Here is a 15,156-nt window from a genome sequence, read left to right on the forward strand (position 1 = left end):
AAGTGAGGAGGGGGACGTGGGTGGCTCTGGAGGGGGACGTGGGCAGCTCTGGAGGGGGACGTGGGTGGCTCTGGAGAGGGAACTGCCCCCTGTGGGTGGTGGCATGCCATCGTGGAAGAGACCACTGTATGTTTAGGGCAGGGAGGGCTTAGAGAGTCCCTACGAGGGCTGGAGGGCCCGAAGCTTTTCTTTATGGGACAATAAAGAGGGTTAGATAGCGTCAGGCCTGAATTGTGTCCCCCAGTTCGCACGTGGAGGCCCTGACCCCAGCACCCCAGCACATGACTACCTGGAGACGAGGTCTTCACAGAGGTGATGAAGTTACGGTGAAGTCACGAGGTGGGCCCTGACCTTTTGAGACAGGAGATCGGGACACGCACACACAGAGGGGCGACCGTGTGAGGACACAGGAGAAGACGGCCGTCTGCACACCAGGAGGGACGCCTCGGGAGGTAGCAGCCCTGCCCCGCCTGGATCTCGGACTCCAGCCTCCAGGACGCGCGGGATACGTGTCTGAGGTTTGAGCCTCCGGAATGTGGGTCCCTGTGACGGCCGGTGAGCCATACAGCGAGCAAATAAAACACTGAAATCCTGAGGATCGGTCCCCGGAGTAGAAGCGGGGGGCCGGGAAGGCAGGCACGAGGCTGCCGGCTCGTCCCCGAGTCCACCTGGGGCCAAGCCCCGTCCGTGCCCCTTCGACCACATCCTGCCACACCCACTCCTGGGTTTCACCGAGTGGCTCTCACACAGAACTCTGTGAATGTCTCCAAACGGAGAAAAGAGATGTTCTGTGAGCCACAAGCCCCGCATGCGCCACGCTTAGCGTTAGCGATCTCAGGTCAGGCCTGAGAGGGGGCCGTGCGGTTCAGTACCTGACTCGAGCGAACAGAAGCGTTTCCCCGACCGGTGAGCAAGGCCGGGGGTCTTACTGGAGGGGCTCTAACCTTCTCCCTCTGATGAAATCACGGCATTGGAGACACCGTGAGTTCCCTGGCTTCTCTGGGACAAGGGCAGGTGAACGTGTTCATGCCTAAAAGTTCAGGCCCAAGAGCAGGTCTGTCCACAGGACACAAAGGCCAGGGCCATCTCTCCGAGCAAGTGTGAGCACCCCCCACAGTGGGCGCTGACTCAGCTGTGGAAAAAAAACGGAATCTTGCCGATTTGGTAAGTAAAAATAGCGGATCTTTCTCTGGGATCCTTATGATGTCAAAGCTCCTTTTACGCCGTAGGGACGGGCTGTCTGTGTGTGTGTGCCACTTTTCTCACATAGGGGCCCCGGTCATAGGCTTGGATACATATCTTCACAGATGTGACGTGAACCCTTTATCGAGCTTGTCGACGACATTGAGTTCAGGTTTATACGTAATTTTGGCGAAGATGGTTTTGATGCGCCGAAAACATAACTACCATCTTTTCCCTTACTATGTGTGGGGTAGGCTGTCATCCCATCCCATCCGTAGGGTAGGATGCGTGGGGTGGGATTCCATCCCATTCTTCCACACAGTGTAGAACTCTCAAGGTTTCTTGCTTATTTGGAATCAATCAGGAATTATTTTGAGATAATGCAAAGAGTTAGGTATCAAAACTTATTTTTTTCTCTAAATATCTTGACCATTTCCCCCAACAATGTTTATTGAATAAATAATGCCCCTTAAGACAGGCCCTTTGTACACCACATTGAGTTATTATACTTGTTAGGGTTTGTTTCTTGATCTTTCTTTCTGTCCCTGAGCTAACTCCCCACAATTGTAGTTGCTGTACGTTCATATTTTGTTAGAATAACACAGTATTTGCATGACTTCTCTGACAAACATTTCAAAACTTTTGTTCCTTTTAGATTCTGGTTTGCAGTTTGGGGTAAGGATCCCACTGGAACATTGACTGGATTGCTCGGATAGATAGGTTAATTTGAAGATGATTAAATATTCATGATGTTGCAGGACTCTGCAGGATTTCCCATATCCATTTATTCAAGTCGTTTTTCAGCGTCCCAGAGTAAGGATTTAAAAAATTTTTTCTCCCCGTACGTTCTGCAGATTTCTTGACGAATGAGCAGGAAAGCATCGTGTTTGAGCACCTGTCCGTCTCCAGGGGCTGAGGGAGCCACAGCCAGACATCCGCACCGGCGGCCAGCTCGCCGTCGTGCCGGCCTCACGTGGCCGTGGATGTTGCCTTGCTGAGAGGCGTGGGTCTGGGAGGCCCTGTCTTTGCCCAGGGCGTATCTGGGGCGGGATCCGGTCATACCTGTCTCTGGCATTTCCAGACGGTAAGTATGGAGGCCCCTGACCCAGTTTCCTGAGAGCCTGCCCTGCAGCGGGTGGTCCCCGGCTCCCCTGGGCAGAGGGGGACGCCTTCCGTCCGGGCACTGCCCTCGTAGTGGCCTTGACTTCCAGGGGACGGCGCTGGCATGTCTCATCTGTGGCGCAGGTGCACGGGCCTGTGTTGACCTGGCTCCTCTGGGGAGCACGGGCTGGTGCTGCGCTCACTCGGGGCCCTCTGACCTGGGCGGGGACTCGTTGCATCGGCTCACAGGGCCCAGGGCACCTCTCTGGAGTCATCCAAGCAGGACCCAGGTGGTGGGAGCAGGTCAGAGGGTACAGTCCAGCCCCTCACAGGGTCGTGTCCCCGAAGGGACTCCACGGGTGGCCCCATCCGCCAGACCGCAGTGCTGTGTTCGCCGTGGCCCAGACTTCCGGGGGGCCACCTGTCCCCTCCTAGAGCGTTCTCACGCCCCTGGGCCGGGCCGGGAGAGGCTGGGAGGCGGACAAGGTGGGGGCCAGGCCCAGGCTGGAGGGGCTGCCTCGGGGGGTTGGGAGGCACCGGGGCAAGCAAGGTGGGGGAAGCGGGGAGAGGCGAGGGCAGGGGGCAGGAGGGCCGGGCAGGTAGCCTCGGGCGGCCCTGACCTAGGCTTCAGCTGGGGGACACCGGGCTGTGGAGGGAAGAGAACAGGATGGGGATATGCCGAGGCTTTGTCCGTCCACTTAGAAATCACGCAAACACAGCCCGCAGCCCGTCCCTCTCTGGGATCACCTTGCCTTCTGCCATCCAGCACCCAAGGCAGCCACGTCCTGCCATGGTCCCGGGGCCCTCACTTTGACCCCCAGACTCCACGACCCCGCCTGCCCCTCAGCCAGCCCCCCTCGTGGGTGACCCACAGCACGGCCGTGCTCCCCTGCTCTGGGCTCTCTTTTCCCAGCAGATCAGTGAACTGCCCTGTCCCCGCTGCCCTGTCCCCGCTGTCCTGTCCCTGTGAAACCACACAAGGGCTGGACAACGTGTCTGTCTCATTCCATCTACCTGCATCGCACCCCCAAACAGCCTGGCCTGTGTTTGTTGATGGCCTGAATGACGCACGGGGAAGGGCGGGTGAGGGGCCCTGCTGTGTGGCCTTGGCCTTATTTCTAAGCCTCTCTGAGCCTCAGTGTCTGAACCCACGGAATGGAGACGGATATCGTGCCCGGGTCACCACGTTACAGGGCGCCCAGCGCAGGCCCGCCCACATGGGCCCCGGAGAGGCTGGCCGTGGTCTTCTGTGCCCTGGTCTTATGCTCCCAGCGCGGCCTGGCGTCGGGGAAGCGTCCACGCACTCACCATCGAGATTGAAGACCGGGGCTTTGTGCAGCCGGAGCTCCCTAACGTACTCCAGGTACTTGCCCAGCCACGTGGGGTCCCCGGGCATCGTTCTGGCTGGAATCACAGGGTCGGGTGAGGGGGACGCCGAGAGCCCACGGGCCCCGACCTTTCTCAGGGCACCCCTCCTCCTCCCGTCTGGCTGGTTGCCGCAGTCTAGCCTTGGGCCGCCTCCCCAGTCCGAAAGCAGGTCCACCCTGGGCAGCCCAGGTGCAGCCCCGGCCCCTCGGGGGAGGGTCCCCGGGGGTCCTCCCTTCACCCCGCAGCCTGCTGCCTGCAGGACCTGGCCGCCCCCTCCCCGCTGCCCACCCCCTGGGCTCTGGCTCTGGTGGGGCCCATCCCCGGGACAGCCCCTCCCCTCCGTCTGGTCTGGAGGACAAGGTGCGCCCCCCTCCCCACGAAGCCCACCCTCCACACCCTCCCCCGTGACCCCCGGTCTTCTCCACGTGGCACTCCCGCTTTCTGGAGCCTGATGTGACTCAGTGGCTTTTAGGCTCATAGGCTATCTCCCCGGCGAAGACAGGGCAGGGTTTCTGCTCTGGTGCAGTGTCCCCGCTCCCAGGACACAGGCGAAGCAGGCGGGAGACGGGCTGAGTGAATTCCTGAGGGATTGAGCGGTGTGGGCAGGGATGCCCACAGGGGTGCAGCTCTGAGTGGCTCGGGAGCCGCTGGCAGTAAGCAGGGGGCCCGGCAGACGCCCCGGGGTCGGGGAGAGCCACCACCTACCCAGCAGCGCCCACAGGCTGGTGACCTCGCCGGCGTCCTCGAGGCGGACGTAAAGAACAAGGTTACTGTAGTCGGTGCCGACGAAGCAGACGTGCATGCTATTGCCTCCCTCCCCTGTGGGAGACCCCGGGCGGTGACAGGTGAGCCCTCTCTCCTCCACCCCCAGACCCACCCCCGGGGCAGCGCTGGGCACCGGGAGGGCGTCTCCCTCCGGCACGGCGCTTCCCCCGTGACCCTGGTGCAGGGCATCGGGCGTCCCCTGCCCTCCCCTCGCCCAGCACGGCACCCGGGCCGGGGGCCTGGGCCACTCACACGAGCCTTGGAACTGGCCTTGGAGCCCAGTCGGGTGGACGGTGACGTTGACTCCTTGGCACACGCCCTCTCCTCTGGGGAAAGAGGAGGGAGCGTTCCAAGGTCACGGCCTCTCCCTGTCTACTGGCACCGGACGGTGCCGGCTTGGGCTCTGCCCCCCGGGGGCATCGGAGGCGCCCTGGCTGAGGTCCCAGGTGTCCACCTGAATCCCTCGGCTGCCTGGGTTCCCGAGGGTCACCCAGCAGGGAGGAAGAGGGTGGGCCCCTGAGGTGCCTGGACGGGGCTAGAGGGTAGGAGTGAGGAACCAGGGGCTTCATGGTTTCTGGAACGGAACCAAAGCCCCCGGGACGACTTGCACCTGTCTGTCCTTGGCTCGGAGCCTCAGGTCTCTGGGTGGGTGGCCTGGTCCTGGCCGTCCCCCGTCACCTGGGCTCCACACGAAGACCAAGCCTTTTTGGCCCCCTGCCCCACGGTCTTCCTTTCTCACCTGGGGTGGGCGGGGGTGGGCTGGGTACCAGCAGACCCTGGGGCTGCACAGGCCAGCGCCGTGGTGTCTGTGGCCCAGCGCAGGCAAGGACGTGGCTCTCACTGTCCTCAAGGCCACCGGTGCAGAGTGTCGTGTCTCTGGGTTCAGCACGGCTCGTCACCACCGTAGATGTTCCTGACCAACTGACCGCCGTGCTGCCCCTGCCCCTCCAGCTCACAAGGCGGGAAGGGACGCCGGCGGCCGAGGACCGGGCCCCGTGTGTCTCCCCACGGCCCCTGTCGTGAAGCTTTGGGGGCTTCTGAGGTGAAACCTCCTACCTCTCAGGACGGTCTCGAGCCTGCAGCTCGGTGCCCCGTGTCCTTCTGGGTCTGACCCCTGGTCCTTGTCCCCTGGGAGGCCCCTGGGAAGACCACCCCGTGAGGAGCTGCAGGGGCCACGCTTACGTCCAGAACAAGACGAACGTCACATCCTCGTCCCGGGTCCAGATGGAATGGAGGCCGAGCCTCAGGGGGTCGGCTGGGGAGACCAGGTGTGCACGGCTAGAGGCCAGCTGGATGGTCAGCCAGCGCCCCGCCACCTGCGGGTGTGCGGGGGGAGGTGGTCAGCGTGGGGGACAAGTGGCCCGTCCCTGTTGCAAATGCCCTTCCCTGTGAGGCCGCCCTCTTTGTCCCCTGGGCCCCTTCCTGCTCCCTTCAGCTCCTCCCGTGTCTGGTCCAGGCTCCGTCCTCTGTTGGCCTGGACCTGGGGAGGGGGGGACTGTCCTGGGGCCACCACCGAGGCCTGGGGTTGCTCCTGCCGCCAGCACCAGCCACGACCCCCGCGGTGGTGGGCAACGGGCAGGTCCCTTCCCGTCCCAAGGGTGACAGTGCTCAGCTGGGTGCCCGGTGGCCTGGGCAGATGCTGGGCCTGGGCTGGGGACGCCCCTGCCCCTCACGTGGCCTCTCTCCTCGGCTCCTGCTGGCGGAGTGCCACCACGAGACACCAGGACCCTCATCCCCGTCCCAGGGCCGAGCGGGGACCCGACCCGGCTCGGTTACCTTCTGGGCATTAAAGCCTGGCTGTACGGGCACCTCTTCTAGCGTCTGCTGGGCACAAGCCAGGCCCAGGCTGAGGGCCAGCAGCAGGAGTGGCCCTCTCTGGGGGACCGTGACCGCGGGGCCCAGAGCGGGGAGAGGCCGGGCAGCTCCCATCCCTTCCTTGTAGGTGTCCTCCAGAGGCCGCTCGTCTGGACAGCTGCCCTGGCCAGTCCTGCCGTCTGGCCCGGGCCCCTGAGCACCCAGAATGCCTCCCACAGGAGGACGTGGCCTCCCGACACCCACCTGTGTCTGAAGGGCGTGAAGGGTGTCATCTGACCTGGGGGGCGGGTGCTGTCAGAGCAGTTTACCTACATTGCTGGCTTCCTGGAGGCGTCGGCTCACCCCAGGGCTCGGCTCCCTCCTCCCGACCTGTGCTCCCCTGGGGGCTCCCACCTCCCATTCCTCCCTCCTCCTGGTCTGTGCTCCCACTGGGGGCTCCCACCCCCCAGTCCTCCCTCCTCCCAACCTGTGCTCCCCTGGGGGCTCCCACCCCTCAGTCCTCCCTCGTCCCGGCATGTGTTTCCCTGGGGGCTCCCAGCTCCCAGTCCTCCCTCCTCCTGGCCTGTGCTCCCCCTGGGGGCTCCCACCTCCCATTCCTCCCTCCTCCTGGTCTGTGCTCCCCTGGGGGCTCCCACCCCCAAGTCCTCCCTCCTCCCGGCCTGTGCTCCCACTGGGGGCCCCCACCCCCCCAGTCCTCCCTCCTCCCAGCATGTGTTTCCCTGGGGGCTCCCACCCCCAAGTTCTCCCTCCTCCCAGCCTGTGCTCCCCCTGGGGGCTCCCACGCCCCAGTCCTCCCTCCTCCCGGCCTGTGCTCCCCCTGGGGGCCCCCATCCCCCGGTACTCCCTCCTCCCGGCCTGTGCTCCCCCTGGAGGCTTCCATCCCCCGGTCCTCCCTCCTCCCAACCTGTGCTCCCCTGGGGGCTCCCACCCCTCAGTCCTCCCTCGTCCCGGCATGTGTTTCCCTGGGGGCTCCCAGCTCCCAGTCCTCCCTCCTCCTGGCCTGTGCTCCCCCTGGGGGCTCCCACCTCCCATTCCTCCCTCCTCCTGGTCTGTGCTCCCCCTGGGGGCTCCCACCTCCCATTCCTCCCTCCTCCTGATCTGTGCTCCCCTGGGGGCTCCCACCCCCAAGTCCTCCCTCCTCCCGGCCTGTGCTCCCACTGGGGGCCCCCACCCCCCCAGTCCTCCCTCCTCCTGGCCTGTGCTCCCACTGGGGACTCCCACCCCGCAGTCCCCCCTCCTCCCGGCCTGTGCTCCCCCTAGGGGCTTCCATCCCTCAGTCCTCCTTCCTCCCAGTCTGTGCTCCCCCTGGGGGCTCCCACCCCCCAGTCCTTCCTCCTCCCGGCCTGTGCTCCCCCTGGGGGCTCCCATCCCCCAGTCCTCCCTCCTCCTGGCCTGTGCTCCCACTGGGGGCTCCCACCTCCCATTCCTCCCTCCTCCTGGTCTGTGCTCCCCCTAGGGGCTCCCACCCCCCAGTCCTCCCTCCTCCCGGCATGTGTTTCCCTGGGGGCTCCCACCCCCAAGTTCTCCCTCCTCCCGGCCTGTGCTCCCCCTGGGGGCTCCCACGCCCCAGTCCTCCCTCCTCCCGGCCTGTGCTCCCCCTGGGGGCTCCCATCCCCCGGTACTCCCTCCTCCCGGCCTGTGCTCCCCCTGGAGGCTTCCATCCCCCGGTCCTCCCTCCTCCCGGCCTGTGCTCCCCCTGGGGGCTCCCACCCCTCAGTCCTCCCTCGTCCCGGCATGTGTTTCCCTGGGGGCTCCCACCTCCCATTCCTCCCTCCTCCTGGTCTGTGCTCCCCCTAGGAGCTCCCACCCCCCAGTCCTCCCTCCTCCCGGCCTGTCCTCCCCCTGGAGGCTTCCATCCCCCAGTCCTCCTTCCTCCCAGCCTGTGCTCCCCCTGGGGGCTCCCACCCCCCAGTCCTCCCTCCTCACCTCCCACTGTCCCAGGGGGTGTGGTGGGGAGTGACAGCTGGAAGGCACATAATCCCTGAGGACAGCGCTCAGCACGCCTGCCAGAAACCAGCTCCGGGCGACGTTTGTTCCTATTCATGACAAGCATGTCTCGTACCCAGCACCCCCTCTCCAACCCCATGGCCACTCGGACCAGGCCGCCCACCCCCCTCTCCCGGGACCCTCTGAGCTGCACGACCCAGCTGGCTGGATGCTGTCCGATGGCCACCCCCCTCAGTCTAGTCCACAGCGTGGGGTTCTTTCATGCCCTCCCCGCTTTTTCTAAGAAGAAAGCAGCCTTGGGGCGCCTGGGTGGCGCAGTCGGTTAAGCGTCCGACTTCAGCCAGGTCACGATCTCGCGGTCCGTGAGTTCGAGCCCCGCATCGGGCTCTGGGCTGATGGCTCAGAGCCTGGAGCCTGTTTCCGATTCTGTGTCTCCCTCTCTCTCTGCCCCTCCCCCGTTCATGCTCTGTCTCTCTCTGTCCCAAAAATAAATAAACGTTGGAAAAAAAAAATTAAAAAAAAATTTAAAAATAAAAAATAAAAAAAAGAAAGCAGGCTTTCGGGGAGCTGTGCCTGCTGGAGTCAGGCCCTCTGTGGGTCACGGCCGGCGCGAGAACCGGTCGGCCTGGGTTTCCCAGGTGGGGCTGCGGGATCCCCTTCCATCCTCCCTCTGGGAGCAGAGGCCACGCAGACGGGCACCCCCATCCCGGGGCTGTGAGGGGACGCCCCAGGAGCGGCAGGAAAGCCGGGGGACCCGTCAGCCCTGGGCTTTCTGGGGACACGGCCGGGCTGAGCCAGGTGGCTGGTGGGGCAGGGGATGTGATGTTTCGGCTGTAGTTTTCCAGGGGTTTGATGTCAGATACAGCACGTGGGTGGGAACTTCTTCCGTAACTTGGGGTCCCATCCTTGGATCCGGTCCTGGTCTCCACCCCCGGGTGGCATTGAGTTGTTTCGGGGGTTAGGACCTCCCAGTCACAGGGAGGGCCAGAGTCCCGCTCCCAGAAATCGTCCTGGAATGTGCCCCCCCCGAAGTGGGCGCAGGGGTCCGGGGGAGAGCCGTGGTCCGGGTGGCCGGGGGGCGGGTGTGAGGCCTGCGGGGAGCACGTCCCAGGCTGAGTTGGACCCCAGGGCCCGGAGCCCGGAGCCAGGCCGACGGAAGCAGCCTCGGAGCGTCTGACCTCGTGACAGAGCCAAAGACGGACTTTACCACTGAGCCCCAGACCCCAAAGGCGGGGAAGCTTCTGGAGCCGGGCGAGGGCCTGAAGGACAGCGATTGTGTCCATCGGAAGGAGAAACAGGAGAACGGCCCAGAAACCCTGACCATGAAGGGGCTGGCGCAGCTGCAGGCCGCAGCCTGTCACTGAGCAGGCTTCCGGCACACTCCAGGCAGCCGCGGGCACAGGGAGATGGAGACTGTGAGGTTGACAGACTTGTGGAACTTAGTTCCCGTCTGGGGGCTCCACGCAGAGCCACACAAGTGACAGGTCACACGCTGCCCGTCTGTCGGAAAGGGTGGGCCGCCAAGCTGTGCGCTGGGGGTGGGGCTGGGTGAAGGGAGGAGGGAACAGTTTCCGGTGGGTGGAACAGCATGGGTGAGACCCCTGAGGCAGGCAGGGGACGGCCGACTGAGTGAGGGGAGGTCCGAGCGGCGTGGGAACGCGGACGTTTGCTGAAGGTGCAGAGGCTCTGTGAGGTCACCGAGGCCAGGTCACAGGAGCCCCTGGACCACGTGCATAATGTGGATTTTGTCTGTGTGGTGGCGGCTGGTGGAGGGACACAAGCGGCGTGACATTTGGGCGATGTTCCTGGGCTGTGAGGCTGTGGGGGTCGCCCACCCTCCCCAAGGCCAGGCTGGTGGGGAGGGGGAGGTGAGCTCGGACTCCGCCCCGAGGCTGCCCTTTCCTGTGGCCACCTCCTCTCTTACCCTGGGAGCCGCAGGACTGTCAGCCCCCCGCCCCGTGGACAGGCCCGCTGCTTTTACCATCATGATGCCCACCTGTGTCTGATGGGGGAGGTGCTGCCCGGCCCTGCCTTCCTGGGGCCCGCCATCACCCACAGACACAGCGAGACCACCAGCTCCTGACCGCAGAGAGGTCACTCGTGCCTTCACCAAAGGAGTGTCCCCGCGGGCAAGCCCGGGTGGGCCCTGGGATCTCAGGTGACAGCCCACAGCTCCTCTGGGCCTTCCTCTGCCCTGGGAGGGGTCTAGGGTGTGCATCCTGGGGTGGGTCTTGGGGACGGGACGGCCGTGCTGGACAGGACGGCAGGCACCTGGGCAGGTGATTGTGTGCTCACACACGATGGTCACTGTGCACGCCTGGCCTTGGTGGCCCCGGGACCGTCACGGCCACGTTGGAGGCTAACCCAGAAAGCCCTGGTTGCTTAAACGCGTGGCTGACGCATCCTGGCGGACTAGAGATCGAGCCCGTGCTGTGGGAGCCACCGAAGGACTCTAATGAGAGTGATGGTCCAAAGTGGCTGCTTACGGGAGGGTTCGAGGGTGGCCTAGAGTTTCCCGAGTTAAGGTGCCGCAGGACGTTTGAGCCACTCGGGTAGAGTGTCCCGCCAGTCTCTGTACAGCTCGGCCCAGGGTGTGTTTACGCACTAAGAGGGCTCAGGTGCCACCAAGTGGCCATCCTGGGGACATCAACGCCCGTCACCACGGAGCCACCAGTATCTGTTCCTTCTGTGGGAGCAAATCTCTGCATTTGAGTTCAATCTTTCCGATTTCAAAGTGAGAAAACCCACGAGATGTCTTGCTTAGCAGTGAGCTGACACTTTCCCCTTGGGTTTGAAACTACTAATTCTGTGCGCGCTTCAGCTCCGGTCCTGCCGATGCTTCTGGTAAGTCACTGATTTCCTTCTTGCGTTAGGGTAACAGAGAGGGCGAGGCATCCCTCTGCGGCGACACCAGATCGTGAAACCCTGGAGGCCGATCCGTCATCAGTGTGGCTGGTGACTCCACCCGTGAGGTCCCGGAGCCACATGCCCCCTGAGGCCCCGGAAGACACAGCCCTGAGCTGCTCCCGAGCTTGGTGCTTAAGGCGGGAAACAGACTTCAATTTTTTTAAAGATAGGGACGGGCCGGGGCGCCTGGGTGGCGCAGTCGGTTAAGCGTCCGACTTCAGCCAGGTCACGATCTCGCAATCTGTGAGTTCGAGCCCCGCGTCGGGCTCTGGGCTGATGGCTCAGAGCCTGGAGCCTGTTTCCGATTCTGTGTCTCCCTCTCTCTCTGCCCCTCCCCCGTTCATGCTCTGTCTCTCTCTGTCCCAAAAATAAAAAAATGTTAAAAAAAAAAAAAAAAAAAAAAAAGATAGGGACGGGCCATGGAAAGGACCACAACAGGGCTGTCTATGGGAGTGTGGGTCGTGGGGACTGCTGTTCTGTGAAGTGGGAAACAAAGGCATAAGGAAAACCTTAAATTTCCTCACTGCGTCTAGCCCCTGGACAAGTCCCTGGGACAGGCAGAGTGACCGCCTTCTGCGACCCCAGCTGCCTCAATGATGACACTTCGCTAAGGGCAAAAGGCGATCTTAGCTTAACCTCATCCCGACCTCCGGAATCCTGTAAGTGTCCTTTATCGCGTAAAAATCCCTTCAGAAACTTCCTTCACCTCTACCCCCCAAGATACAAGGTAGCAAATCAGTCTCCAAGCTTATGGTCCCCTGATACGCATCTGAAAGGTCTCATGACTGAGGGTTTGCTAAACGGTAATACGGTAATACGTGACCTTTTCCCAACAATAGTGAGCCCTCTCGGGGCCCTGGAAACCTTGCTCCCAAATTCCTTGGAGGCCTGTGCTGTCCCCAGCCCCCTCCCGACTTGGCCGTGGGTAAGCAGTCGCTTCTCACAGCTCCTCCTGCCCACGGACCTGCCCCCGTGCTTTAATAAAGCACCAAAGATGTCTCAAGAATTCTTTCATGAGACTTTTTGTCGCACAGGGTTTCACGACTGTTTGCTCTGAACCCCAATATCTCTACATCCTTCTGGAGCGGAACAGGTGTCCCGTTGTCACAGCTCCCCACCCAAGCCCCGACCAGGCAGCTCAGCTGAAGGGTTTCTAAGGGAGCAGCTGACAATTAGGCGGAAAGTGGGCAATAGCAGAATCTCCAAGGTGCCCCCCTGGCTAGTCGAGCAGAGCCGGGCTGTGATTTGGAGGGAAAAAAAGGCTCCTTCCTAGGAGGAAACCCGTGGAGAATGAGACAAGCAGAGGCCACTGTGTGCTGGGAGCCTTGCCTGGGCTTGTACACAAATTAGGAAGGGTTTAGCATGGTTTTAGGGATGCCCCAGTCCGGATTTTAAAAACTGGAGTTTTAAAAATTCTCCAGACAGCAAGGTCAGTTGGGTGTATTTGTGCGAATCTGTTTCTGGGTCCTTTGCTCTGTTCTACTGATCTGTGGGTCTGTGCCTCTGCAAATACCACAGTCTTGATTGTTTGAGTTGTATCATAAGATTTAAAATTTGGGGCGCCTGGGTGGCTCAGTGGGTTAAGCGTCCAACTTCAGCTCAGGTCACGATCTTGCGATCTGTGGGTTCGAGCCCCACGTCGGGCTCTGTGCTGACAGCTCAGAGCCTAAAGCCTGTTTCAGATTCTATGTCTCCCTCTTCCTCTGACCCTCCCCTGTTCATGCTCTCTCTCTGTCTGTCTCAAAAATAAATAAATGTTAAAAAAAATTTAAAAAAAAAATAAAATTTGACAGACTGTTTCCATTTTATTATTTTTTCTAAGTTATTTTAGATACTCTAGTACTTTGCCTTCCCATATGTATCTTAGAATAATCTTAACCATGTCTACAAAACACCCTCCTAGGATTTTGATAGGAATGGTACTAAAAAAACGTATATCAACTTGAGGAGAATTGACGTCTCTGCTATGTTGAGCCTTTCAACTCATAAACACAGTAAGTCTGCTTATGTGGATCTTCCTTGGTTTCCTTTAGCAAGATTGCATAGTCTCCAACATACAGATTCTGTATATGTCTCATTAGATTTACATTGAAGTTTTCCACTTTTTTGGGAGTGATTATAAATGGTGTGCTATATATATATATATATATATATATATATATATATATAAAATTTTTTTTGAGAGAGAGACAGACAGACAGACCATGAGCAAGGTAGAAGGGCAGAGGTGAGGAGAGAGAAAGAATCTTAAGCAAGTTCATGCTTAGCGTGGAGCCCAGCCGGCCTCAGGACTCCATCTCGTGACCCTGGGATCATGACCTGAGGCGAAATCAAGAGTCAGACGCTCAACCAACTGAGCCACCCAGGCGCCTACAAATGGTGCTGGTTTTTTATTTCCGTGTCCATATGTGCGTTGCTAGTATGTAGAAATGTAATTGATTTTTGTATGTTTATCTTGTATCCTGCCACATTGGTGATCTCATTAATTCTAGGAGATTTTGTTTTTGTTTTCGTTGATTCCTTAAGATTTTCTACATAAATAATTGTGTCATCTGCAAATAGAGATACTTTCATTTCTTCCTCTAAGATCTGTATGTTTTTTATTACCTTTTCTTGACTTCTTGCCCTGGCTAGAGCTTCCTGCGCTCTGATGAATAAGAGAGTTGGGAGCAGGTGTCCTTGCCACTTTCCTGAGTATTCACCATCCATTCATCATTGATGAGAGTCTTCATCATTGCCCGGTAAGTACCACGTTTCTAAGTTTTATGTAGATGCCTTGATCAAGTTGAAGAAACTCCCTCTATTCCTACGTTTCTGAGTTTTTTTTAAAAATCGTGAAGGAATGCCGAATTTTGTCAGATGCTTTTTCTACGTTGATTGATGTGACCATATAATTTTTCCTTGTTAGCCTACTAATACAGAGGGTTACACTGATTGGTTTTCAAGTGCTGAAGGAGCCCTGCATCCCTGGCATAAATCCCACTTTGTTATGGTGTATAATTCTTTTTTTTACGTTGCTGAATTCCATTTGTTAATATTTTGTTAAGAAGTGCATCTATATTGATAAGAAACATTAGGCTGTAGTTTTCCTTTTTAAAAAAAAAAATCTTTGTGGGCTTTTGGTATCAGAGTAATATCAGCTTCATAAAATGAACTGGAAAATGTTCTGTCCTCTTTTATTTTCTGCAAGAGGTTTTGTAGCATTCACACTAATTCTTTACAAATTTAGTGTCATTCTCCTGTGAAATCACCTGGACCTGGAAATGTCTCTTTGTGGAATTTTAAAATCAGGAATTCAATTTTCTCAATAGGTGTAGGGCTATTCAAATTATCTAGTTCATATTGGATGAGTTGTGGTAGTTTGTATTTTTCTTTTTTTTTTTTAATTTTATTTTTTATTTTTTTAAATTTACATCCAAATTAGTTAGCATATAGTGCAACAGTGATTTCAGGAGTAGATTCCTTAGTGCCCCTGACCCATTTAGCCCATCCCCCCTCCCACAACCCCTCCCGTAACCCTCCGTTTGTTCTCCATATTTATGAGTCTCTTGTCCCCCTCCCTGTTTTTATATGATTTTTGCTTCCCTTCCCTTATATTCATCTGTTTTGTCTCTTAAAGTCCTCATATGAGAGAAGTCATATGATTTTTGTCTTTCTCTAATTTCGCTTAGCACATACCCTCTAGTTCCTCCCATGTAGTTGCAAATGACAAGATTTCTGTTTTGTTTCATTTTGTTTTGTTAATGATCAGTTTAGGGATGTTAAGGGTTGCATTTTTGGCTTCCTAGTTGAGTGACTTCTGGCCAATGGGTGGGGGAGGGGGGGAGGGGGTGCCGGGTGGGATGTGTGTGCCTTTCAGGGTGGCGCATTGAACAACGGTTTGAGGCCCTGTGTTTTCCCTGTAGCGTGGTGACCAGCAACCTCCTGGGGGTGGCTGTTTGATCACCTGGATCCTTGAGTGGCCCTGAGGTGCAGTATCCCTACTAACCTGTGACGGGAATTGCACGTAAACAATCAATAAATCTGATGTTTTCAGCCACTGAGATTTTAAGTTCATTTGTTAATGCAGCA

General features: G+C 58.7%; 1 protein-coding gene across 1 annotated transcript; it reads right to left on the reverse strand.

The window, feature by feature from the left end:
* Positions 1–2,333: 2,333 nt before the first annotated feature.
* Positions 2,334–6,450, reverse strand: LOC123592657 (beta-lactoglobulin). Its single transcript, XM_045467962.1, has 6 exons — positions 6,193–6,450; positions 5,599–5,732; positions 4,669–4,742; positions 4,357–4,470; positions 3,592–3,687; positions 2,334–2,929 (listed from the first exon to the last, which is right to left on the reverse strand). Exons 1-6 carry the CDS (start codon positions 6,343–6,345, stop codon positions 2,904–2,906), a joined length of 597 nt encoding a protein of 198 aa, XP_045323918.1. The 5' UTR covers positions 6,346–6,450; the 3' UTR covers positions 2,334–2,903.
* Positions 6,451–15,156: the final 8,706 nt, after the last annotated feature.

The sequence above is a fragment of the Leopardus geoffroyi genome, chromosome D4 (assembly GCF_018350155.1).
Source record: "Leopardus geoffroyi isolate Oge1 chromosome D4, O.geoffroyi_Oge1_pat1.0, whole genome shotgun sequence".
NCBI lineage: Eukaryota > Metazoa > Chordata > Mammalia > Carnivora > Felidae > Leopardus > Leopardus geoffroyi.

What these genes read in the sequence shown, in the direction of transcription:
- LOC123592657 (XM_045467962.1), bottom strand. Translation starts at nt 6,345, where the DNA reads ATGGGAGCTGCCCGGCCTCTCCCCGCTCTGGGCCCCGCGGTCACGGTC. An exon ending in CAGGCTTTAATGCCCAGAAG is followed by an intron (nt 5,733 to 6,192) that starts GTAACCGAGCCG and finishes GCACACCCGCAG; the next exon opens with GTGGCGGGGCGCTGGCTGAC. An exon ending in CCCGGTCTTCAATCTCGATG is followed by an intron (nt 2,930 to 3,591) that starts GTGAGTGCGTGG and finishes TTCCCTCCACAG; the next exon opens with CCCGGTGTCCCCCAGCTGAA.